We start from the raw sequence: 24,969 nt of genomic DNA, 5'->3' as shown, positions 1-24,969 counted from the left end.
ACAAAGCCACCTAGTTGACTCAGAGACCAGACATTGGGCCAAGCTGGTTGAGGTCCACAAAATTGTGCTGTTGACCCACAGACATACGAGAAAGAATAAAGGAATCTTGTATTAAGTCACTCTTTTTTTTTTTTTTTTTTTTTCAGTACGTGGGCCTCTCACTGTTGTGGCCTCTCCCGTTGCGGAGCACAGGCTCCGGACGCGCAGGCTCAGCAGCCATGGCTCACAGGCCTAGCCGCTCCACAGCATGTGGGATCTTCCCGGACAGGGGCACGAACCCGCGTCCCCTGCATCGACAGGCAGACTCTCAACCACTGCGCCACCAGGGAAGCCCTCTCTTTATTTCTTGACTGTGCCTCAGCTCTCCAACACAAAAAGCCTTTTTGAAACTACCTACCATATGAGGTTCAAAATATGGTATGATTAATATTACATCAAAGATGCTGACAATGTCATGCCTAAGGGCCACCTGACAGGGACATGACCCATCAACAAAGGAAGTAAAGGGTAGGGAGCATGCCTGATTTTCTATACTCCTCAGATCCAGATGTAGAGCTCAGGTTCAACAGTATTGTGATTGGCTAGCAGATACAACTAACAGTTTTGTTAATAGTAACCAACCCAGGCAGGTTTTTGTAGAATTTGGCACTTATACATTTCATGACCCCAGAAACCTGTGTGGAAAGGGTTATCCATAGAAACATTTAGTGGTTTCTTAAAATGTTTGTTCCTGACTTCTATACAGGTATACTTTGATCAAAATGTGAGTCATCAAATCTTTTTGGATAGAGCCTAAGGAAAAATATTTTTTCTCAAATGAAATATTTTTTTCATTTAATAAATAAAATTACTTATAGGACACTAATAAAGATTAATGACAAGATTTCTCATGACACTTGGAGTATTAAAATGTGTTATGATTCTCATATTTTCCATGTGTTTAAAACATGTTATACACCTCAAAAACATGTACACGTTATTAAAATATAGCTGGTTTTCTTTAATACCATCATTTCATTGTATCAGAAGGTAATCACTGGATGGTGAATCCTTCACACATCATAGATTTGCTCCCTAATATATGCTCGGGTAGACATTTTCTACATTGTGATGGAGACCTGGGCTATTTGTTTCTACAAAGAAAATGTGAAGCATTTGATTGAGGAATTAGGGTGATATGGAACCTGAGACCACACAAGCATTTCATGTAAAGGGCAAAAAAGCAACGAGTGTTCAGCTAGAAATAAGTTATTTTATTTTAAAACACATACAGATTAATAAATATTATTGGAAAACTTAATAAATAGCATTTTTATTTACATAAGGCAATTACAACATGCTATGACTACTTCTATAAAGCAAAATATAAGCAAGTCTTAGTCATTGACAAATGGGTGTGTGTGCTAATTGGAAGCTTCCCTGATACATTTACATGAAAAAAATTTTATGCAACCAATCAAACATTTTACATTTTTTTATCTAGTCTTCTTCCTCTCTTTCACAATTATATTCCATTTTACAAGACAGTAATAGTTATCATTTAAAAAGGCAAAAACACTCAGGAATGCTACTGGAAAAACAGTACCCTTAAATTTTTCCAAACTGCAAAAACACTGACATGGCAGGGGGGAGCAAATTATTATAGTCTGACAAATAAAAGAAATATTCTGTACTTTTCAATGTGACCCTTTGGCACTAGTGGTTTGGGAGTTCCTGACATTTACCTGGTGTCAGGTAGTTCATGGTCAGGGTTGAGCCGCTTGGAAGCAGGAAGTTCAGCATCATTCATTACAAATTCAACGCAACAGAATCAATCTGGTTCACAAGTCATTGATTCTTCTGCAGAACATAAACCTTTGCAGAATGTCAGAGAAGCTCATCACACCATCAGAATGTGATCTCTCGGTGCAGGTTTTTAAAGTCCTTGCTTAATTTCCATATTTTACAACAGAAAATATAAAACCCTGCCTTTTAAAACAAAAAAAAAAGAAAATTAAAGCTTCATGGAATCATGCAGACTTTACACCCAGTGCTTCCTTTGCTTACTCAGTGCTCGAAGCTGTGTGTCTACAGCATGGTCCTGAGCAGACAGGATGCATGGTGCATCGCTCCAAAGGAGTCCTGCACATGCGCTCTGGTCTGAGGCTACCAGCACAAACTAAACATGTGAGTGCTCTAACACAGATTTGGAGACCCATCCCACCATTTAGAGGTAGAGAAACTGAGGCACAGAAAGGTTAAGTGACTCACCTATAGTTGCACAATTCAAGGAAAAACAGAGAAAAGAACAAATAAATCCTCCCCGGCTCATGCACTGGGCCCTAGACTATGCTTTTTATCACATTGGGTACATTTGAAATAGATGTTTATTTACATGATCATTGTTCTACTGAATATCAACTTTTCACTAGACAATATGTTTTTGATGTAACACAGAGTTACATTTTCTTAAAATATAATTCTTTGTTGCATTTAATAGCATGTGAGAAATGTGTACGAAAATAAATGAGTAGATATTGGGCCAAATTCTTGTTCCCATTCCTAAAATTCTTAATCTTTTCAAGTATATGATGGAGGTATAAGAATCTGGCCAGATGTGAAAAATCACCTTAAAATTCATCACCAGTTCAACTGTGAGGCGGAAGTGAGGAATACATATAGTTGAGGTATTTTATATGATAAACTGTTTTATGGTGTGACTGGTGTGCAAACTGATCTTTTCTCTTCCTAACTCAAGCTAACAGACCTCTAGCTATGAATATGAGTAAAACATATGAAAAACTAACACAGATATGTCCTTGGGAGGAAGGTCAATGCCAAGGAGTTAATGTTACGTTTTTGGTCCCTGAGAAGGTGGAACACCAAGTTTCCATCTAATCCTGCTTAATAGGTGAACTACTTCGGCGGTGTCAGACACAGTTAAGGACAACTTCTTCAGACCACTGAAGCCAATCAGACAGCCAATGAACAGATCTAAACTAAAGCTTCTTCTCTTTCCAAGTTCCTACTCAGTCCCAGGAAGTCTAAGTCAGGATCAAGTAGGCATCAAAGAAGAGTGATGGGCATAGCTCTGTAAACTGCTCTTCTGGGTTAGTTGAGCAGCTTAGAAACGAGAGGTGTCATCTCCCAACAAGAATTAGGCAGCACGACAGTGGCCTGTGATCAACACCTCAGTCCCCGTGGACTCATCCACGCGTGTAGACAGTGCATCTCGAGCACTTTATGGATGTCTAGAAACTGGCCTCTAGAAGGGAGCGCAGTATTTACAAAGAGCTGAGCAGTCGAGGAAGAAGGAAGGTGAGAGGTGACTGCATACTTCAACAGTGCTCTCTTCTATCAGACGTGAAACCCAAAGAAAAACCCGAAGACCAATCTACTACAGCTGGAATGAACCTCTGGAAATAAAACTGCATAAATCAAATTGGCCTGAGAAGTAGGACTTGAAGGAATATTTCTTATTGCTGAACCAAGAGCAGCAAAGTGTATTTCACTAATTTTCTAATGTGAAAAGACCATAATAACATCTGAGTGATGATTCCCCCTGAAGGTCCAGCCGTGGGCAGTTCTTGCTCCCCATGTGACAGGGAGCAGACTGCCCTTCTCTCCGGATCCTTCTTTGCAGAGTTGGAGCAGTCCTGCAGAACAGCAAAACACCCAGGGTGGTCTTCGTGCTGGGTTTGGGTTAGAATCCTTAATAGGCCCTACACTTGATCACTGAGCAGAACAGGAAGCAATCTTTTTAAATGCAAAGATTCAGATGAGAAAACAAGGCATTGTCCAAGTAAGACAGGAGAGAAATGGCCTATTTAAGTATCTATCCAGAGCAAGCCTGGATATCATATCACAAACATATGATTTTAGAGGAGGCTTGCTTTAATTGAAGATAAAACCCAAAGAATACCATAATAATGAAAATGTTTTATATGTATTTACTTTTGGAAAGACCAATATAAGACCTATCCCCATTCCGGGCCCTACCCTTCAAAGCTTTACTTTTTAAATCTTTTTTTGTAATTCCAAATTATAAAAACATGAACCTGTAAAATAAATACTATAAGTCAGATATTAAACGCTCTATGTTAAACTTGAAAATTAGGCTGTTAGACTGCTGGTCATGTCAATTACTTCCAGGCTAGAGTCACACTTTTGGAATACAATGGATGATATGAACTGTGTTCCACTGGAAGGGAAGTTGTGTATCCTACCAAGGTAATTTGCTGAACAGATATAAACTTGGGAGAGTCTAACTGTTCTGGGACTTATCACCTTCAAGAGGAGACAAACTATTACTACTTTGAGATTCTATTTTACTCTAAAAAAAATCATAGGGAGATAATCCAGAAAATATCACCTCTAAGTATCTATGGAATAATCATGGATTAACTGTAATCAGGAACATCAATAGATGAATTTAAATAAACTAAGCTTCACATGTAAACTGTAAACAAAAAAATGGTAATTTCCATATGACACATGGACTTTCTCATTATACTTGTATAGCCACATGTATTCTCTGAATATCTCATACTCCTTACCTAGAAATGATTTTTATGCCTAAAAGTATATTTATACTCCTGCATTATACTTTCAGAAAGTTCAGTTCAATAAATTAAGGCCTGCATTCCTAAAAATACTGATGATAAAAAACAAACCTTCATGAGCTGATAAAAAGAGTAATGCATTTTTTGAGCATTTATTAACTATCAGTTACTATAAGATTTTTAAAAATTTTTAAATATTCTTGCTGCTGTTAGTTCACAGATCACTTGACAACCCATGATCATCACATGTACTTTTAATTCATAAAGGTGTTTTTTTCTCTATGTTAAACTATCCTCATTTAGTTTAGTCTCTTTGTTCAACACTTTAGGGAACTATTCCTTAGGTCTTTAGAAATGTTCTTTTTGTACGAAAAAACACTTTTTTTTTTCCTATTGACATTCCTTAGTAATTTTAATTGGGTATTATTTAATTGGGTATCACCAAATCTACCTTACCCAATCCCATCTTTCAACTTGGCATAGCTTCCTATTTAGATAAAACGGTACACATGGGACTTCCCTGGTGGTCCAGTGGTTAGGACTCCAAGCTTCCACTGCAGCGGGCACTGGTTCGATCCCTGGTCAGGGAACTAAGATCCGTCATGCCGCATGGTGCAGGGGTGGGAGAACCACTGCAAATGAAGTACATGATATCGTGATGAATATCTGCATCACTCTGTGCTTTGTTCCCATTTAATACACATGCAAGGTTACTATCGATAGCCAAGTGACCTCTTTGATCCAAATACTGGAACAATTAATGGCTATTTTGCATTTCAGAAGTTTGACTGAGGAATTGTAGGGTGCTCTGCCATCTCAAACAACAGGGAGATGGCTACAAATTGTTTTCATTTTTGCTAGAAATTCTTTTGAAAACTATGTGTGTTCCAGTTTGTAGAATATAGCCTAAACTTAATTGTGTCCTTTAACTTGTTCCTGAATTACAGGGAACTCATATGTGCTATTGAACAGTTACTCTCTCATTTAACAGCCTTATTATCAAGTTAAATAATTTATTTCTTCTTAATGGCCACAATGCTTGCTGAAAGAGAACATGAATATATTTAATATTGGATCCCAGTTACATTAGACTGAATGCAAATAAAATACCTCATGCTACTTAAGTCAATTGTCTTTAATTGAACTATAACTACATGCTGAAAGGGTTGATTTACTCCAATGTGCCCTTAGTCTTGACTCTCTTCCAGTGAATGAATATACTATAATTTCTAACTGCTTTGAACATTTATGTTTTGAAGAGTGAAATATTAAAGTATAATCAAGGAGGCTGCATTACTCTAATCTAAGAGAACATACACACAGTAATAGTCAAATTAAGTGAATAGTTCAAGTAATAAAGGCACTGAAATTGATTTGAGCTATTGAAAATCATCCTGCAAATGGAACAGTATATCATTTCCATTCACTCTTCTCTCTCTGTTTGCAATTAAAATGTCTAGGAGTTGGGGGTAGGAGAGTCAACACACCAGAGGATTAAAACCAATTAAATGTATATGCCTCTGATTTGGATCTGACACCTGAATGTTATACATGCTTAATGCAAAATTAAAAAACTACAGACACATTTACTGTAGAGTCAGACTTCAAGACAACAATTTCTCCCATTTCCAAAGTAAGCTTCTAAGTAAGAATATCTGTTCCCCTGCAAAGACTAATCAGAAAAGGCCCATTCTATTTAAATAATGATGACGTGTTTTAAAAGCAAAGAGTATTCATGAAAGCTTCCAGGTTAATGGCAATGAACATAAGATTCCTCTCATCAGAGAGAGATGACACCCAGGCAACCACTGAGCAACTTCAGAGTACAGAAGGCTGGGCCCCCACCCCAGTGCTGAGCAACACATCCTCACTCTCCACCAGCCCATCCATTAATATACAGGCAACTCCAACACCAGCGATTTACGGTCTCTTCTACTTCACGACAAATCAGGACCAGAAGCCACATCCATTTCCTGTTCCTCAAGCCATCCAACCCCCTGTTACATCCTAGTCTGTTTTCATATTAGATTTGTTCATCTCCCCAAGATTGAAGTTGAACTCTTTGAACACCTGTATAAGGACAATCCCAACGGAGACAGTGGTGAACCCGCAGGCCATGCCCAGGAAGTCCACCAGACCCACGTTGCTCCACTCCCGGAAGAGGATGGCCGAGGCCAGCAAGACCAGTGTGGTGAACACAACGTAGTAGATGGCCCCAAACACAGAGGAGTCGAAGCACTCGAGGGCCTTGTTGATGTACCTGAACTGGATGATGATGCTGCAGCCAAGCACGGCCAGGAGCACCAGGCACAGGCAGAGGGCACGCCGACTAGACGGATTGTTGTGGAAGATGTCTTGGGCTGCCAGCCCAATGCCCTTAGTGGAAGGCACGGTGAAACTCCCCAGCAAGGAGCAGATGCTGATGTAGACCATGATGTTGGTGGGCCCGTGGGCTGGCGCGATCCAGAAGATCAGCAGCAGCAGCATGAGCAGCACGATGCACAGATAGCCTACGAACACTGGAAACGAGAGGGCGCACGGTGACCCAGGGGGCGAAGCAGAGCAGCCCTCGCCACGTGCTCCGCCACCTACCCCCCACCCCCGCTGTCACCGGGGCACCCTACCGCTCCGGATGTGCTTTACCACAGCCCCTGAGCTCACTCCACAAAAGTTATTCCCATCATCACTTTCACCATTCAAACATTCATAGCTCCTATATATTACATGTCAGTAAATAAGTCTTCTCTTTATTAGTAACATTTTTATAACAATAAAAGTCTACACAGATGCTTTGAGATTTTTTTTCGGCCACACTGTGCGGCACGCAGAACTTCCCCTACCAGGGATCGAAGCCGTGCCCCGGCAGCAGAAGTGCAGAGCTCCAACCACTGGACTGTCAGGGAAGTCCTGAGAATTTTTTTAAAACCATTTCACAAGATGGTCAACTCAACAAACCCTAGGCAGAGAGTACTCCTACGTGTGGGGTGGGAGAGAAAGAGAGTCACGCGGGGTCTCAAAGGACACACAGGGAAGCTGTAAGGGTATTTCTGGCTGTTGCAGTGACTGGGGGATGCACAGAGTGGGCAGAGGCCAGGGGTCCTGTGATGTGCAGACGGCCCCACACAATGAAAAATCATCCTGTTCTCCTGATGACTTCGGGATGTCATCTTGGACAGGAAAGTGGAAAATATTTATAATAATCAGAGCTAGAACCTGTTTTATGTGTAAAACAGAGTAATTTGGCAAGGACTTAATATACATTGAATTTTTCAGAACTTCAAGAGTTATACTCCATTTCAGAAGATCCCATTGCTGGGAGTTCCCTGGTGGTCTAGTGGTTAGGATTCCGGGCTTTCGCTGGTGGGGCCCAGGTTCAATCTCTGGTCAGGGAACTGAGATCTGGCAGGCCACCTGGCGTAGCCAAAAAAAAAAAAACAAAAAACAAAAAAGAAGATCCCATTGCTGATGGCAAAATCCTTAGTGTTTGAGTCAATAACACAACACCTCCCCATCGGTCTGTTTGGCACCTGCCAGATTCACAGCACACACGGTGTGGGGTCTGCTGGCTTTAATATGTCTTCTCCTATAGTTGTACCTGAGCATTCCATTTTATTCCAAAGTACTGTTCTTAGGGCATTATGTTGACTGCTATTATATGTACAAGGAGTTGTATTTTCCATGAACTTCATTTCCAGATTGTAAAGGGGGTGCCAGGCACTGGGCCTGAGGGCTGGGAACAGCCTGGACATGTGTATCAGCAAGCAGGTGGTGGGAGCCCCTCTTCCTCAAGGATAAGAAAAAGACTATGGAGCTCTGCTGCAGGGGAAGATTCAGGAAGATACTACAGCTGAAAGCTGCCTGGGAGCCTGACCTATAAACTGGGCAAGGGGTAGCGGAGGGCAGAGAGCAGCACACGCAAACGTAAAATACTGCCGAAGTGTGGGCTGTGTTTGCAGAAAAATCAGAAGTAGCTTGAACGCAAGTGCGCAGGCTTTATTTCATAAAAAGCAGCTGGGGGGCTTCCCTGGTGGCGCAGTGGTTGAGAGTCTGCCTGCCAATGCAGGGGACACGGGTTCGAGCCATGGTCTGGGAAGATCCCACATGCCACAGAGCAACTGGGCCCGTGAGCCACAACTACTGAGCCTGTGCATCTGGAGCCTGTGCTCCGCAACAAGAGAGACCGCGACAGTGAGAGGCCCGCGCACCATGATGAAGAGTGGCCCCCGCTTGCCGCAACTAGAGAAAGCCCTCGCACAGAAACGAAGACCCAACACAGGCAAAAATAAATTAATTAATTAATAAAAAAAAAAGAAGAAGAAGAAAAAGCAGCTGGGCCTGAGTGTGCAGTACTTTGGGTTTTCTCTCATCAGGGGGAAGGGGTGGTGGTGATTGCAGTTATGAAAAAAAAGAAATTATGTCAAAAGTAGATACCAAAAAAAAAAAAAGTACAGGGCTCTGCGGGGGCTCTAAAGATGAATTAAATCAGACCTCGGCTCTCTGAGAGCTTCACTTCAGAGGGAAGCATGGAGGCCTGGACACATGGTGGTCCTGAGAGGAGCAGCCTGGGGTCGATCCCGCAGAATGGGCGCACAGATGCGGGGTGGGGGACAGCGTCCATGCACAAGGTCCAGATCCCAGCAGGCAGCAAAGGGGCCACGGCAGCAGGGCAGCCCCGGGGGGCAGCAGCAGACAGTGGTGAGCAAAGAGGAATCAAGGGCCTGGAGGACAGACCACAGCGGGGCGGAGGGTACAGCTCCAGCTGGGAGAACCGCGCCGGAGGCGGCAAGCTCTCTGGCACCACAGCTCTGAGTTACCTGGGTTGGTCAGCTTCTCCTCCAGCTCGGCCTGAGTGGTCACACTCTCAGATTTCGGGGAGTGGATAATCAGCACGACAGAACCCGCACAGCTTAGTAGACACCCCAACTTGCCCAAGATGTTGAGCTTTTCTTTCAGAAGGTAAGAAGCTAAAATGGACCTTCAATTTTAAAATAAGATATGATTAAATCAAACTATCTGACCGACCTGTTTCTTCTAACTGCAGATGTTATTAAAGCTACATCTTCTTTACCGTCACATTTTATTTTTAAATTAGTTTTTAAGTGTACAAAGATTAGGAATTTATTGAAGTTGCTATTTCAGTACAAATAGGATCTTCATGCCAATTCCATGCAGAGCCAGTACATAATGATACTAGTAACTCATACCACTCTATTATTTCAGTAGATATGAAATATACCAGGGTAGAAAACTAAGTTTTATGATTGATCAAAAATAAAAATATTGCCTCCATATTTTTAAAAGTACACAGTCCAAAAAAACTATGTTAAGTAGGAAAGCAGGATATGAAAATCGTTAAAATAATTACAAGTAATTCATGATCAGAACACTTAAGTTAAAATAAATTAAGTGAGAAAATGCACAAATAAGAAAAAATCAAAAGGCTAATAGTAATTGAATTATGGTACAAGGAGTATGGGTGATTATTTTTCTCTTCTCTAATATGGAAACTTTTAAAATGTGGTCACATTACTTATTTAATGCAAAAAAAAAAAGCATTCCTCATAAAACATCTGTAATCTTAAGACTGGTACGGGGAGGGCACACCAGACCCAGATACCAATATATATATATACAGGACTATTTCCATTCATCCTCATTTCACAGATAAGGAAACCAAACCTCAGAAAAGATCAGCACTGAAACCAAGGCCACAAAGCTAACAAAAGGTGAAGCCACGGAGAGGTCAAAGCTTCCATCTTTCCCTTACAGCGCTTTGTGTCCCTGGCCCTGGATAGCCTGGTCCCCAAGGAGACCCATCAGTGTAGCTGGGAAAATAAGCAACATCCCTGAAAGAAACCATACAGGATATAATAATACAGAACTGGATGTTAAACTGGGGGGCTCCACACAGCTGCACGGAGAGGTGGCAACAAAGGAGTGGGCGGCTCCGAGAATAACAGGTGGGCTGGAGTCAGCCAGGAACAACGGGTGGGCCTATGCCGGGGGAGGGGGCTGCCACGAATATGGAAGAAAGGGGCAGGGTAATCCCGCACCCCGAGGCCAACTCACCTCTTATTGCACTCTTGGTCTTATACCAGAGTACAAATTAAACAGCCCTGCTATAAAACAGTGCGTAACAGAAAACTTGAGGGATGCTAAGGCCAATAGATCAGGAAACAACTGCCATTGAAAAAGACAGTTTATTGCTCACGGTCTCCGAGCTGAGGGCCGTAGCGTCCTACGCAGGACGGCACAGGGAAGCGCTAGCGTTGGTCAGGAGGCGCTGGCGGGTTGCGGGGTTGCGGAGGGCTGTAGCAAGAGCCTTCACTTCACTGTGGTCTCCGGGGGAAGGGGTGTGTAAGGCAGTGCAAGCAGTTTAGCACTGGCCAGAGGGAAGAGCTCAGTGGCGCTTGGGCACGGGCTGTCCCTAGCTGTCTATGACTTGGTCCTGGGGGATCAGCGCAGGTGGGTAGTGGGCAGGAGTGTGAGAGTCCAAAAAAGGAGGTGGTTGGGATGTGAGCTCTGGATCGGTTGGTTTAGATTTGAAACGCATGCCTGAGCAGGAGAACTCCTCCCGAGGAGAAAGGTGCACGTGCCAGCGGACACGTGAGCCAAGGCAAGGTGACTCAGGACCGGACTGTCCAGAACGAGGCGTGTGCGGCACAGGCATGCAGGGCAGATGTTAGGGCATCCAGTTTAGAGACGCTAGACACATGGTCAATAGAGTGCCATGTCATTTAAGGACACACCAGATAAAGACGTGGGCAACCGCTTACCTCCTGAGTATGTTCCTCATGGAGAACTAGTCCTTGCCTCCCCTCTGTGGCTGAGAATGGATGACCCCAGGGCGGCTGGAATAAGGGCCATCTATCTAACAGGCTTCCCCAGCAGGAAATCCACCAGCTGTCTAGGCTCAAAACCTTTCTCCTCTCACTTTTCCTGGGCTGCAGTAACTAAAGCCTGCTACCTTCTGATCTGAGATTAAACAAAAATCATATAAAATCTCTTTGACTTAAATCAGGAGTCCACAGACTATGGCTGAAGGCCCAATCCAGCCCTTCACCTGTTTCTGTGAATAACATCTTACTGGAGCACAGCCGTGTCCACACAGTTAGTCTGGTCTCTGGCTACTTTCCACTATGATGGTAGAGGCGAGCAGCTGCAACAGAGGCCACATGGCCCACAAAGCCTAAAATATTTACCATCTGGCCCTTTACAGAAAAAGGTGGCCACCCCCTAAGTTAAATGATCTACAGAACTAATCGCACATCTATCTGGAGAGTTGGCCTGAGGTGGAGGCACAAGTTACATGTCGGCATCAGGGCCACGACAGCACAGAGGAAGGAGCAGCATCCTCACTGGAGGGGTTGGGGGTACAGCAGAGGTGGGAGGGTGAGGTGAGAAGCAGCGTGATAAAAGGCAATGGAAAGAGGGGGAAAGAAATTTAATGCCAAGAGAGAGTCAACAGACTATCTTAATAAACTTATAGTAATAGTAAACAAACAAAAAATGCGCTGTAGAATTGACAGCAAGGTCTTGAAGAGAAATTTGTATACCCAAGTTCATAGCAGCATGATGCACAATAGCTAGACTGTGGAGGCAACTCCAGTGTCCACTGACAGATGAAGAAGGAAACAGTACACAAGGAGTGCACAAGGGTTCCCTTTTCTCCACACCCTTGCCAACACTTATCTCTTGTTTATTTTTTATGACAGCCATTCTAACAGGTATGAGGTGATATCTCATTGTGGTTTTGATATGAATTTCCCCCATGACTAATGATGTTGTGCGTCTTTTCATGTACCTATTGGGCACCTGTATGTCTTCTTTGGAAAAACATTTCTTCAGTTCCTCTGCCCATGTTTTAATCAGATTGTGATTTTTTTTGCTATTGAGTTGTAAGATTTTTTTATATAATTTGGAGATTAACCCCTTACCAGATCTATGATTTGTACATATTTTTTCTCATCCTATAAATGGTCCTTGTATTTTGTTGATGGTTTCCATTGCTGTGCAGAAGGTTTTTATTGATTTTTTAAAAGATTTTTTTTTATTTTAAAGTCTTTATTGAATTTGCTACAATATTACTTCTGTTTTATGTTTTGGTTTTTTGGCTGTGAGGTATGTGGGACCCTAGCTTCCTAACCAGGGATTGAACCCACACTTTCTGCATTGGAAGGTAAAGTCTTAACCACTGGACCACCAGGGAAGTCCCTGTGTAGAAGCTTTTTGGTCTGATGTAGTCCCACTTATTTATTTTTGCATTTGTTGTCTTTGTTTTTGATGTCAGATCAAAAAAATTGCCAAGACCAATATCAAAGAGCTTACTCGTTATGTTTATCTTCTAGGAGTTTTATAGTTTCAGGTCTTTTTTTTTTTTTTGCGGTACGCAGGCCTCTCATTGTTGTGGCCTCTCCCGTCGCGGAGCACAGGCTCCGGACGCGCAGGCTCAGCGGCCATGGCTCACGGGCCCAGCCGCTCCGCGGCATGTAGGATCTTCCCGGACCGGGGCACGAACCCGTGTTCCCTGCATCGGCAGGCAGACTCTCAACCGTTGCGCCACCAGGGAAGCCCTAGTTTCAGGTCTTATGTTCAAGTCTTTAATCTGTTTTGAGTTGATTTTTGTGTACAGTGTAATATAGTGATCCAGCTTCATTCTTTTACATGTGGCCTGACCAGTTTTATGGAACAGACTATCGTTTCTCCATTATATTCTTGACATTTTTGTCTTAAATTAATTGACCATATATGTGTGGGTTTGTTTCTGGGTTCTCTATTCTGCTCCACTGATCTACGTGTCTGATTTTATGCCAATACCATACTGTTGGGACTTCCCTGGTGGCGCAGTGGTTAAGAAACTGCCTGCCAATGCAGAGGACACTGGTTCGATCCCTGGTCCGGGAAGATCCCACATGCTGCAGAGAAACGAAGCCTGTGCACCACAACTATTGAGCCTACCTTCTAGAGCCTCGTGCCTAGAGCCTGTGCTCAGCAACAAGAGAAACCACCGCAATGAGAAGCCCGCGCACCGCAATGAAGAGTAGCCCCCGCTTGCCGCAACTAGAGAAAGCCCGCGTGCAGCAACGAAGACCCAACACAGCCATAAATAAATAAATAAATAAATACCGTTTGGATTACTATAGCTTACAATATAGTTTGAACTCAGGAAGCTTGATGCCTCTAGCTTTGTTCTTTCTCAAGATTGCTTTGTCTATCTTTGTCTTTTATGGATCCATACAAATTTCAGGATTGTTTGTTCTATTTCTGTGAAAAAATGCCACTGGAATCTTTTTTTTTTTTTTTTTTTTTGCGGTACGCGGGCCTCTCACTGTTGTGGCCTCTCCCGTTGCGGAGCACAGGCTCCAGACGCGCAGGCTCAGCGGCCATGGCTCACGGGCCTAGCCGCTCTGCGGCACGTGGGATCTTCCCAGACCGGGGCACGAACCCGTGTCCCCTGCATCAGCAGGCGGACTCTCAACCACTGCGCCACCAGGGAAGCCCGCCACTGGAATCTTGATAGGATTGCACTGAATCCATAGATTGCACTGGGTGGTATGGACATTTTAACAATATTAATTCTTCCAATCTATAAGAATGGAATATCTTTGCCTTTATTTGTGTCTTCTTCAATTTTTTTCATCAAGGTGTTAATAGTTTTCACTGTACAAGTCTTTTGCCTTCTTGGTTAACTTTATTCCTAGGTATTTTATTTATTTATTTTTTTGGCCATGCCACATATCATGCAGGATCTTAGTTCCCTGACCAGGGATTGAACCTGCACCCTCTGCACTGGAAGCTCAGAGTCAACCACTGGACTGGCAGGGAAGTCCCTATTTTATTCTTTTTGATGCAACTATAAATGGGATTGTTTTCTTGATTTCTTTTTCTGATTGTTTTTCTTCGTGTGTAGAAACACAACTGATTTTTGTACATTGATCTTATATCTTGCAACTTCAGTGAATTTATTTATCAGTTATAACAGTTTTTTGGTAGAGTCTTTGGGGTTTTCTATATACAATATTATGTCAGCTGCAAGTAGAGACAGTTTTACTTCCTCCTTTCCCATTTGGATGCCTTTTATTGCTTTTTCTTGTCTTGCTCTGGCTAGGGCTGCCAGTATTATGCTGAATAAAAGTGGCAAGAGTGGGCATCCTTGTCTTGTTCCTGATCTCAGAGAAAAAGCCTTTGGCTTTTCACTATTAAGTATAAAGTTAGCTGTGGGATTGTCTTATGTGACCTTTATTATGTTGCAGTATGTTCCCCCTGTACCCAGTTTGTTGAGTTTTTGTCATGAATAGATATTTGATTTTGTCAAATGCTTTTTCTGCATCTATTGAGATGATCATATGACTTTTACCCTTCATTTTGTTAATGTGGTATATCACACTGATTGATTTGTGGATACTGAACTATCTCTGCATCCCTGGTACAAACCCCACTTGATCATAGTATATGATTTTCTAGTGTATTGTTGAATTCAGTTTGCTAATACTTTGTTGAGAATTTTTGCATCCAATATTCATCAGTGATATTGGTAAGTAATTTCCTTTTTTGTAGTGTCCTTGTCTGGTTTTGGTGTCACAGTAATGCTGGCCTTGTAAAATGAGTTTGGAAGTGATCCCTCCTCTTCAATTTTTGGGAAGATTTGAGAAGGATTAGTATTAATTCTCCTTTAAATATTTGATAGAATTCACCTGTGAAGCCATCTCTTCCTGGACTTTTCTTTGCTGGGATGTTTTAAATTACTGATTCAATCTTCTTCTGCTCAGATTTTCTATCTCTTCATGATTCAGTCATGGTAGGTTGCATGTTCTAGGAATTTATCTGTTTTTTCCTAGGTTATCCAATTTGTTGGTGTAGAATTGTTCATAGTCTCATGATCCTTTCTATGTCTGTCGTTCAGTTGTAATGTCTCCTCTTTCATTTCTGAATTTATTTATTTGAATCTTCTTTTTCCTTAGGTAGTCTAGCTAAAAGTTTCTCAATTTTATTAAAAAAGAAAAGCAGCTCTCAGTTTTGTTAAGCATCTCTATTGTTTTTATGGATGTTATTTCATTTATTTCTGCTTGGCTTTTTATTCCCTTCTTTCTGCCTACATTGGGGATAGTTTGTTCTTCTTCTAGTTCCTTGAGGTAAAAAATTAGGTTATTTGATATCTTTCTTTTGTCTTAATGTAGGCATTTATTGCTGTAAACTTCCGTCTTAGATCTGCTTTTGCAGTATCCCATAGCTTTTGATATATTAGGTCTCCATTTTCATTGGTTTCCAGATACTTTTGGATATCCCATTTGATTTCTTCTTTGACACACTGGTTGTTCAGGAGTGTTTATTTAATATCCACATATTTGTGAATTTTCCAGCTTTCCTCCTGTTATTGATTTGTAGTTTCATACCACTGTGGTCGGAAAAGATACTGGGTATGACTTTGATCTTCTTAAATTTGCTAATACTTGTTTGTGACCTATCGTAAGATCTATCCTGGAAAATGTTTCCTGCACACTTGAGAAGAATGTGTACTGTGCTGCTGTTGGATAGGATGTTCTGTATATGTTAGATTGGTCTAACATAGGGTTCAAGTTCCATGTTTCCTTGATTTTCCGTCTGGATGACCTATCCATTGTTGAAAGTGGGGTATTGAAGTGTTTTACCATTATTGTATTGTTGTCTATTTTTCCCTTCAGATCTGTTAATATCTGCTTAATATATTTAGATGCTCTGATGTTGGTGTGAATATATTTGTGATTGTTATATTTTTGATGAATTGACCACTTTATTATTGTCTAATGACCTTCTCTGTCTTTTGCTACTGTTTTCAGGTTAAAGTCTACTTTGTCTGATATAAGTATAGCTACTCCTGTTCTCTTTTGGTTCCCAATGGCAAGGAAGATCTTTTTCCATCCCTTCACTTTGAGTGTATGTTTCCTTAAAACTGAAGTGAGTCTCTTGTAGGCAGCATATACCAGGGTTCTATTTTTTAATCCATCTAGCCACTCTATGTGCTTTGATTAGAGAAATCAATCCTTTAACACTTAGAGTAATTATTGATAGGTAAGGACTTATTAATGCCATCTCATTAACTGTTTTCTGGCTTATTGGAGTTCCCTTGTACCTTTCCTTCTCTCTTGCTGCCGTCCTTTGTGAACTGATTTTCCATTGTGATATCCGTTGATTCCCTTCTCTTGTTTGTGAATCTACTGAAGGTTTTGTTTTGTGGTTACCATGAGGTTACATTAAGACATCTTAGAGATATAAGTCTATTTTGCACTCATAACAATTTAACTTCTATTGCACACAGAACCTCTAATCTTTTATTCCCTTCTTTTTTTCATATTTTTGATGCCACAATTTACATCTTTTTCTACTGTGTGTCCATTGATCAACTGTGGTAGCTATGGCTCTTTTTTAAGACTTTTATCCTTCAACCTTTATACTAGAGTTAGGTAGTTAACACACCACCATATTACAGTATTCTGTATTCAGTATTCTCAATCTGACTATATGCTTACTTTTGCCAGTGTGTTGTATATTTTCATATATTTCCATGTTATCAACCAGTGTCCTTTCATTTCAGCTTGAAGAACTCCTTTAGGCATTTCTTGCAGGCAGGTCTAGTGGTGATAAACTCCCTCAGCTTTTATTTGTTAAGGAAAGTCTTGTTTGTTTGTTTTTTTCCAGTCCAGGTCTTTTATTTTCTTTATACCCATCATGCCATGAATTCATAGGGAATGGGCTACAACAGTTCAGGCTCCTTTCCATTGGTTCTCACAAAGTGTGCTTCTCTGGGTGGAGCAGGCTGGCGCTTCAGTTGAACCCAAGTACCTTTCTCTTTGGCTTCCTTCTTTTTCTGATCATTTTCCTTCACCCATTTCAGGAAGCTATCTTGGCTCTTAGAGTGCTTAATGTGCTTGATACGCTCATTAATTCTCTTGGCAAGAATCTTGCCCTTGTTTGTTTACAATGATGCCAACAGCATGCTGGGTTAACATTGTAGACTCTCCCAGTTTTGCCATGGTAACATTTGTGGGGCATTCCTTTTTGAACAGTGCCCATTCCCTTGATATCTACAATAACACCTTTCTTGTAGATTCGCATGTATGTGGCCAAAGGAACAACTCCATATTTTCTAAAAGGCCTAGAGAACGTGTAGCAGGTGCCCCTTCGTGTTGGTCATTTTGGCGAATACATTTTCATATAATTTCTGTGGCAAGGAGATCGAAGAATGCTTCAGATAACCCATCAAAGCCAAATCACTGTTACAACGAATGCACACTTCACTTTAAATGGTGAGAAGAATGCCTGAGAGACAGGGGGAGGGATAGGAGGCTCCGGGAGCCACGTGCGTAAGGAAAGTCTTTTTTTTTTTTTTTTTTTCCGTACGCGGGCCTCTCACTGTTGTGGCCTCTCCCGTTGCGGAGCACAGGCTCCAGACGTGCAGGCCCAGTGGCCATGGCTCATGGTCCCAGCTGCTCCGCGGCATGTGGGATCCTCCCGGACCAGGGCACGAACCCATGTCCCCCACATCAGCAGGTGGACTCTCAACCACTGCGCCACCAGGGAAGCCCATGGGAAAGTCTTTTTCTTGCCTTCATTTCTGAAGGGCAACTTTGCGGGGTATAGTATTCTTGGTAGTTTCTTCCATTCAGCACTTCAAACATATCATCCCCTTTTCTCCTGGACTGCAAGGTCTCTGTTCAGAAATCCATTGATAGCCTTATGGGTGTTTCCTTCTATGATTTTTTTTCTCTCTTGCTGCTTTTAAAATTCTCTTTGATTTTAGACAGTTTTATTATAATGGGTATTGGACAAGATCATTTTGGACTGAAATCTTAGGGTAACCTATGAGCTTCATGAACTTGGATGTCCAAATCTCTCCCCTGGTTTGACAGGTTCTCAGCTATTATTTCCTTTACATAAGCTTTCTACTCCTTTCTTCCTCTCTTCTTCTCCTGGGATTCCAATGATGCCTACATTGTTTCTCTAAATGGTGTCATGAAAGTCCCACCAGCTTTCTTCATTCCTTTTCGTTCTTTTTTCTTTTTGTTCCTCACATTGGATATTTTCAATTGATCTGCCTTCAAGCTCACTGATTCTTCTGTTTGGTCGTCTGCTGTTAAAGCTCTGTGCTGAATTCTTCAGTTCTGTCATTTCATTCTTCAGCTCCAAAATTTGTTTGGTTCTTTTTTTACATCTTCTATCTCTTCATTAAACTTCTCATTTTGGTCTTATGTTGTCTTCCTGATATCATTAAATTGTTTATCTGTGTTCTTTTGTAGCTAAGAGTCTTTGGAACAGTTATTATGAATTCTTTATTAGGAAATTCAGGATCTTTATTTCTTTGGGCGTTACTGGAGGTTCTTTTGGTGGAGTCACGTTTCCCTGATTCTTCATGATTCCTATAGCTTTGCGTGTCTGCACATTTGAAGAAGCACTCACCTTTTCCAGACTTTACGGGTAAGGGAAGACTTTCACCTAGGGGTGGGGTCATGCTGGAGTGCGCTGTGGCCCTCGGTCAGTGGTGCGGGGCACCAAGAGCAGGCACATACGGTGGCGCCAGGTCCGGTGGGGCATGTCTTTTGGCTCAGGCTGCTAGGGTCTACATCATCAGCAACTGTGTGCTCCATGGTGAGTACTGCTGAGGGTCCATAGTGGCCGCAAGGGGTACTGGGGTCCATAGTATCACTTGGGGTCAAGTGGCTAGACACCAGGATAGGCAGAGATGGTGGCCAGAGCCAATGATGTGCCACACTCAGCTCTGAGGGCCAACTGCAGGTGCCTATATAGTTTCAAGTGCCTATATAGTGCCTGCCAGTTGCAGACACACAGACAGCGGTAGGGGCCAAGGCAAGCAGCAAGGGCTGGGACCAACTATAAGCTCACTAGCAGCTGTGGGATTCCTACCATGGCCCTGCGGTAGCTGCACACTTCCCAGTCCCACAAGCCATGCACAGTGTAATGGAGGCTGGTGACAGGGGTTGGGCCAGGGGTGTGCAAGTGCATAGCTCAAGTGGCTGGCGGCAGGTCAATGCAGCAGGGCAGGCTAGTGACAGAAGACAAGGCCTGATCCAGACCAACATGTAGCTGTGGAGGCTGGCGGCCGGAGTGCTCTCCTGTGGCTGCCAGGATACCCGCTCCCAAACTGCACATTGCAGTGGAGGCCTGCAGTGTGGAAAGGCACAGCTGGAGGCACTAGCTGCAAGGAAGCACATTGTGGCGGGGTCAGCTGTGGAGGTGTCGGCTGCTGTCTTGCACTCAAGAGGGCTGCTTGCTGCCCGTGCGGTTCCCAGGCTCCCCAAGTGCAGGGGGGGAGAGTGGGGAAATGGAGCAAGGAAGGACTCGGGCTTCTGGCATCAGTGAACGTGAATACCTATAGGGCAAAAGTTGCTGAAATATGCAGGGGTCCATGGTGGTGAAATCTGCTAAGTTTTTCTGCAGAGCAGGTCACTGAGAACCACACTCACTCCCACTGCATGGCTGCCACTGGTATCCCCTGCTTTTCTTCCTTGCTCCTAGCCATTTCAATACACTTCAGTTTTGCCATTCTGGGTGGGAGCTTCGTGTGGTGCTCTGAAAGTCTTGGGGAAACTGGTCACTTCCTCCATTCTTCCTTTCCTGGCCAGGGGAACTCTTCCTATCTGGGAAGTTCCCTCATGGCACTGAGCAACCCCAACTTGGGGGAAGGGATAATGCAGTCAAAATGAAGCTGTCTTCTTCCTTCTTTTTCTTGCAGTTATTCTCAGGTTTTTGGTTCCACTGTATCACTAAATTTTCTCAAGTGGACTCCGGAGCTCTCCCAGAGCTGTTTTCATTAATGGATAGCTAATTGTTAATTATTGTGGGGAGATGGAGGCTGAGTTCTTCCTTTCCAATCTGGATGCCTTTTAATGCATTTGCTTGACTAACTGCTTTGTGTAGAACCTCCAGTACCATTATGAATAGAAGTGGCAAAAATTGGACATCTTGTCTTGTTCCTAATCTTAGGGGGAAAGCATCTAGTCTTTAACCAGTAAGTATGATGTTAGCTGGGGCTTTTCCATAGAGATCCTTTGCAAGATTAGGAAGTTACCTTCTATTCCTAGCATATTGATTGTTTTCACCATGAAGGGGTGTTGAATTTTATAAAATAATTGTTCTGTGTCTGTTGAGATGCAGTGTTCACCCTTTATTCTATTGATGTGGTGTATTACATTATTTTATTTTTGATGTTAAATACACCTTGCATTCCTAAGATAAATCCCACTTGGCCATGGTATATAACCCCTTTTATATATTGCTGGATTCAATTAGAGTATTTTGTTGATGATTTATCCATCTATATTCGTAAGAGAATTGGTTTGTAGTTTTCTTGCGCTGTGTTTGGTTTTCTTACCAGGGTAACATTGACTTCATAGAGTGAGCTGAGAAGAAATCCCTCCCTTCCTATTTTTTGGAAGACTTTGTGAAGAACTGCTATTAATTCTTCTTTAAATGTTTGGTAGAATTCACCAGTTTTACCTAAGCTTTTCCCTGATGTAGATTTTTTTATTTACTAATTCAATCTATTTACTTGTTATAGGTCTTTTCAGATTTTCTATTTCTTCTCAAAACAGTTTTGTTAGTTTGTGTCTTTCTAGGAATGTGCCCATTTCACCTACATTATCTAACTTGTTGGCATACAGTTGTTTATAATATTTGCCTATAATTCTTTTCATTTCTGTACAGTTGGTAGTAATATTCCTCTTTCATTTCTGATTTTAGTATTTTTAGTTTTCTCTCTTTTTTGCTTTGTCAGTCCAGCTAAAGTCTTATCAATTTGGATGATATTTTCAAGGGACTAACTGCTTTTATTGATTTTCTCTATTGTTTTTCTATTCTCTATTTCATTAATTTATGTGCTAATCTTTATTATTTCCTTCCTTCTATTTGAGTTTGTCCTCTTTTTCCAGTGTCTTAAGATGGAAGGTTAAGTTGTTTATTTTGAGATCTTTCCTTTTCAATGTAGGCATTTACAAATATAAATTTCTCTCTGTGTACTGCTTTAGCTGAATCCTAAATGCTTTGGCATGCTGTTTCTTCAGTTTTATTCATCTCAAAGTATTTTCTAATTTCCCTTGTGATTTTTTTTTTAAATATTTATTTTTTGGCTGTGTCAGGTCTTAGTTGCAGCACGCGGGCTCTTTGTTGTGGTGCGTGGGCTTCTCTCTACTTCTGACATGGAGGCTTTTCTCTAGTTGTGGTGCATGGGCTCCAGAGCATGCGGGCTCATTAGTTGCGGCACATGGGCTCTCTAGTTGTGGCGCACGGGCTCCAGAGTGCACGGACTCAGTAGTGGCAGCACACAGCCTCCCTAGTTGTGGCACGTGGACTCTCTAGTTGCAGCATGTGGGCTTAGTTGCCCCATGGCACGTGGGATCTTAGTTCCCCAACCACGGATCGATCTGGTGTTCCCTGCATTGCAAGACCAATTCTTAACCACTGGACCACCAGGGAAGTCCCATGATTTCTTTTCAGATCATTGATCATTCAGTAGTAAGTTATTTAATTTCCATATATTTGTGAATTTCACCAAGTTCACTGATTTTACTTTCTAATTTCATTCCACTGTGTTCAGAGAATGATTTCAACCCTTTCAACTTTATTGATGATTTTAACAGCCTACCACATGGTCTATCCTGAAGTATGTTCTACGTACACTTGGGAAGAAGATGAATTCTGCTATTGTTGGGTGGAGTGTTCTAAAGATGTCTATTTTATCTACTTGGATATAGTGTCATTCAAGTCTTCTATTTCCTTCATGATCATTTGCCTAGCTTTTCTATCCATTATTGAAAGGGGGTACTGAAGGCTGTGACTATTATTGTTGAACTTTCTATTTCTCCATTCTGTCAGGTTTTCTTTTATATATTTTGGATCTCTGTTTTTAGGTACCTATTTGTTTATAATTGTTATGTCTTCCTAACGGACTGCCCCTTTTGTCATTATAAAATGTCTCTCTTCATCTCTAGTAACTTTTGTTTTGTTTTGTTTTACAGTCTATTTTGTCTGATACATAGCCTCTCCAACTTTCTTATGGTTACTATTTGCATAATATATGTTTTTCCTTCCTTTTACATTTAATCTATTTGTATCTCTGAATCTAAAGTATGTCTGAAGTAGAAAGAATATAGCTAGATCTTGTTTTTCATCCTGCCTGACAATCTTTGCCTTTTAATTGGATTGTTTAATCCACTGACATTTAATGTTTTTATTGATATAGTTAGATTATGTTTGCCGTCTTACTTTTTGTTTTCTATGCTTCACGTCTTTTTCTTGTTCCCTATTTCTCACTGCTTTCTTCTGCATTAAGTGAATCTTTACAGTGTGGCATTTTAATTCCCTTAATGATATTTTTCACTATACTTGTTTTAAGTTATTTTCCTTGTGGTTTCTCTAAGGCTTATGAGAATACATTTCAAATTGATACTAACTTAACTACAGTGAGATACAATAATGTTACTCTTATATAGTTCTATTTCCTCTTCTTCCTTTGTGTGTGTGTGTGTGTGTGTGTGTGTATACACACACACACACACACACATATGGTGTTTATTAAATCTGTTTGCTTATGTGCATTTTATTGAAAATGAGGTTTAACATTAGTGGAATAAATTTATTTTCCTATGTATAAAGTGACACTTTTTGCCCTTTGTCATTTTATCTATTGGGGTTTTCATATTATTTTGGTCAATTTAAGAAATTCTTTTTTTTAATATATATACATTTTAAAAATTTATTTATTTAATTTATTTATTTTTAGCTGTGTTGGGTCTTTGTTGCTGTGTGCGGGCTTTCTCTAGTTGTGAGTGGGGGCTACTCTTCGTTGTGGTGCGCGGGCTTCTCATTGCGGTGGCTTCTCTTGTTGCAGAGCATGGGCTCTAGGCACCCAGCCTTCAGGAGTTGTGGCTCGTGGGCTCTGGAGTGCAGGCTCAGTAGTTGTGGCGCACGGGCTTAGTTGCTCTGCAGCATGTGGGATCTTCCCGGATCAGGGCTCGAAACCGTGTCCCCTGCATTGTTAATGGGATGAGGTTGCTAGAATTACACAGAAACATCCTTCTTATTTTATCTTTTAGTGTAGAAAATTAACCTTTTCATTTTTATTGCTTCCAATGTTTGAAACTTCTTAACCTTCTAAGATCTGAAACACATTAAAAGTTTTCCTACACATGGACCATAAACTCTAGGTACATAGCTAAACTTTTTTTCCTCCTTTTTTACAGATAAAATCTCTGTATGACTTACTCTGGTTTGTGCTAGAGATGCGGGTTTGTTCAATGAATATCAGAGACATAAACTATCTGTAGCTACATGCCATAGATACTCAGGTAGGTATTAGTGGAGATGCCAGTTAACACACTGGGTTCACTTCAGCTTTACATAGCATACTCTGCACTGCTGAGTGAGATAACACACCTCAACATATCAAATAATGTCATTACACAAATCAGGCACTGAATGTAATATCAACAAACGATTCAATGTTGTATTTGTTTCTGTTTCACACTTGGATGGCCATCCTGTACATAATGCTTAATTCACTTAGATCACATTTTGATGGTGCTATGATTAGGATTTAAACTGATGTTCCTAAAAATTGTTTACCAGTTTTCCCAAAACTATTTATTAAAAAAAAAAAGAAAAGAAACCCTCTGTTTTAAACTGGAGATATGACAACTAAATGCAGATACTAGACTACATCTTGCACTAGAAGGAAAAATAATGGTATAAAGGATGGCGGTATAAGGATAATGGTATAGAATAATGGTATAATGGTTCACTTAACAAAATTGGAATGGGGAAGGCAGATTAGAAAGATACATTTATTATAATAATGTTAAATTTATCAAAATTGATGATTATACTATTGTTATGGAAAGGATGTCTCTCGTCTTAGGAAATACAAGTCAAAGTGTTTAAGGGTAAAGGATCATGATATATGTAACTATTGTCACATGGATCACAAAAAAAATGCAAAAAACAAAACAAGCACCACATTCATAATAGAAAAGTGCTTCTCAAACAAAGGTGATTTGCCCCACAAGGGGACATTTGCTTATGTCCAGAGACATTTTGGGGAGAGGGAGCTACCAGTATCTGATGGGTGGAGGCCAGGGATGCTGCTAAACACCCTACAAAGCACAGGTCAGCCCCCCAAAACAAAGAATTATCTGGCCCCAAATGGTGATAGCATCAAGGTTGGAAAACCCTGATACAGAGAAAGGAAATGATGGAGCGAGTGGGATAGAACGTCAACAATCGATGTATCTGGGTGAGGTGTATATGGATGCTGTTTTAATTTTTCTTAACCTTATAATTTTTCTGTAATTTGGAAATTAATTCCAAATAAAACATTTTTAAAAGCCTTTTTAAAAGTACTTTCTTGTGATGATTACTTTATCATACATTAAACCACTGC

General features: G+C 41.2%; 1 protein-coding gene and 1 pseudogene across 2 annotated transcripts in view; both read right to left on the bottom strand.

Annotated features, from left to right (window-relative positions):
* Positions 1–1,232: 1,232 nt before the first annotated feature.
* Positions 1,233–24,969, bottom strand: part of NIPA1 (NIPA magnesium transporter 1) — a 41,747-nt gene continuing 18,010 nt past the window's right edge. For both annotated transcript variants that reach the window (XM_030840319.2, XM_060302599.1), the window contains exons 4-5: positions 9,356–9,516; positions 1,233–7,060 (exon numbers count right to left, since the gene is read on the bottom strand). In XM_030840319.2, the coding sequence (XP_030696179.1) occupies positions 6,549–7,060; positions 9,356–9,516 (673 nt within the window). In that variant the 3' untranslated portion in view covers positions 1,233–6,548. The remainder of the gene's footprint in view (positions 7,061–9,355; positions 9,517–24,969) is intronic.
* On the bottom strand, positions 17,245–17,708 carry LOC115843890 (large ribosomal subunit protein eL21-like; annotated as a pseudogene).

The sequence above is a fragment of the Globicephala melas genome, chromosome 7 (assembly GCF_963455315.2).
Source record: "Globicephala melas chromosome 7, mGloMel1.2, whole genome shotgun sequence".
In the NCBI taxonomy this organism is placed as follows: Eukaryota; Metazoa; Chordata; class Mammalia; order Artiodactyla; family Delphinidae; genus Globicephala; species Globicephala melas.
This window is presented reverse-complemented; position numbering and strand designations above follow the sequence as displayed.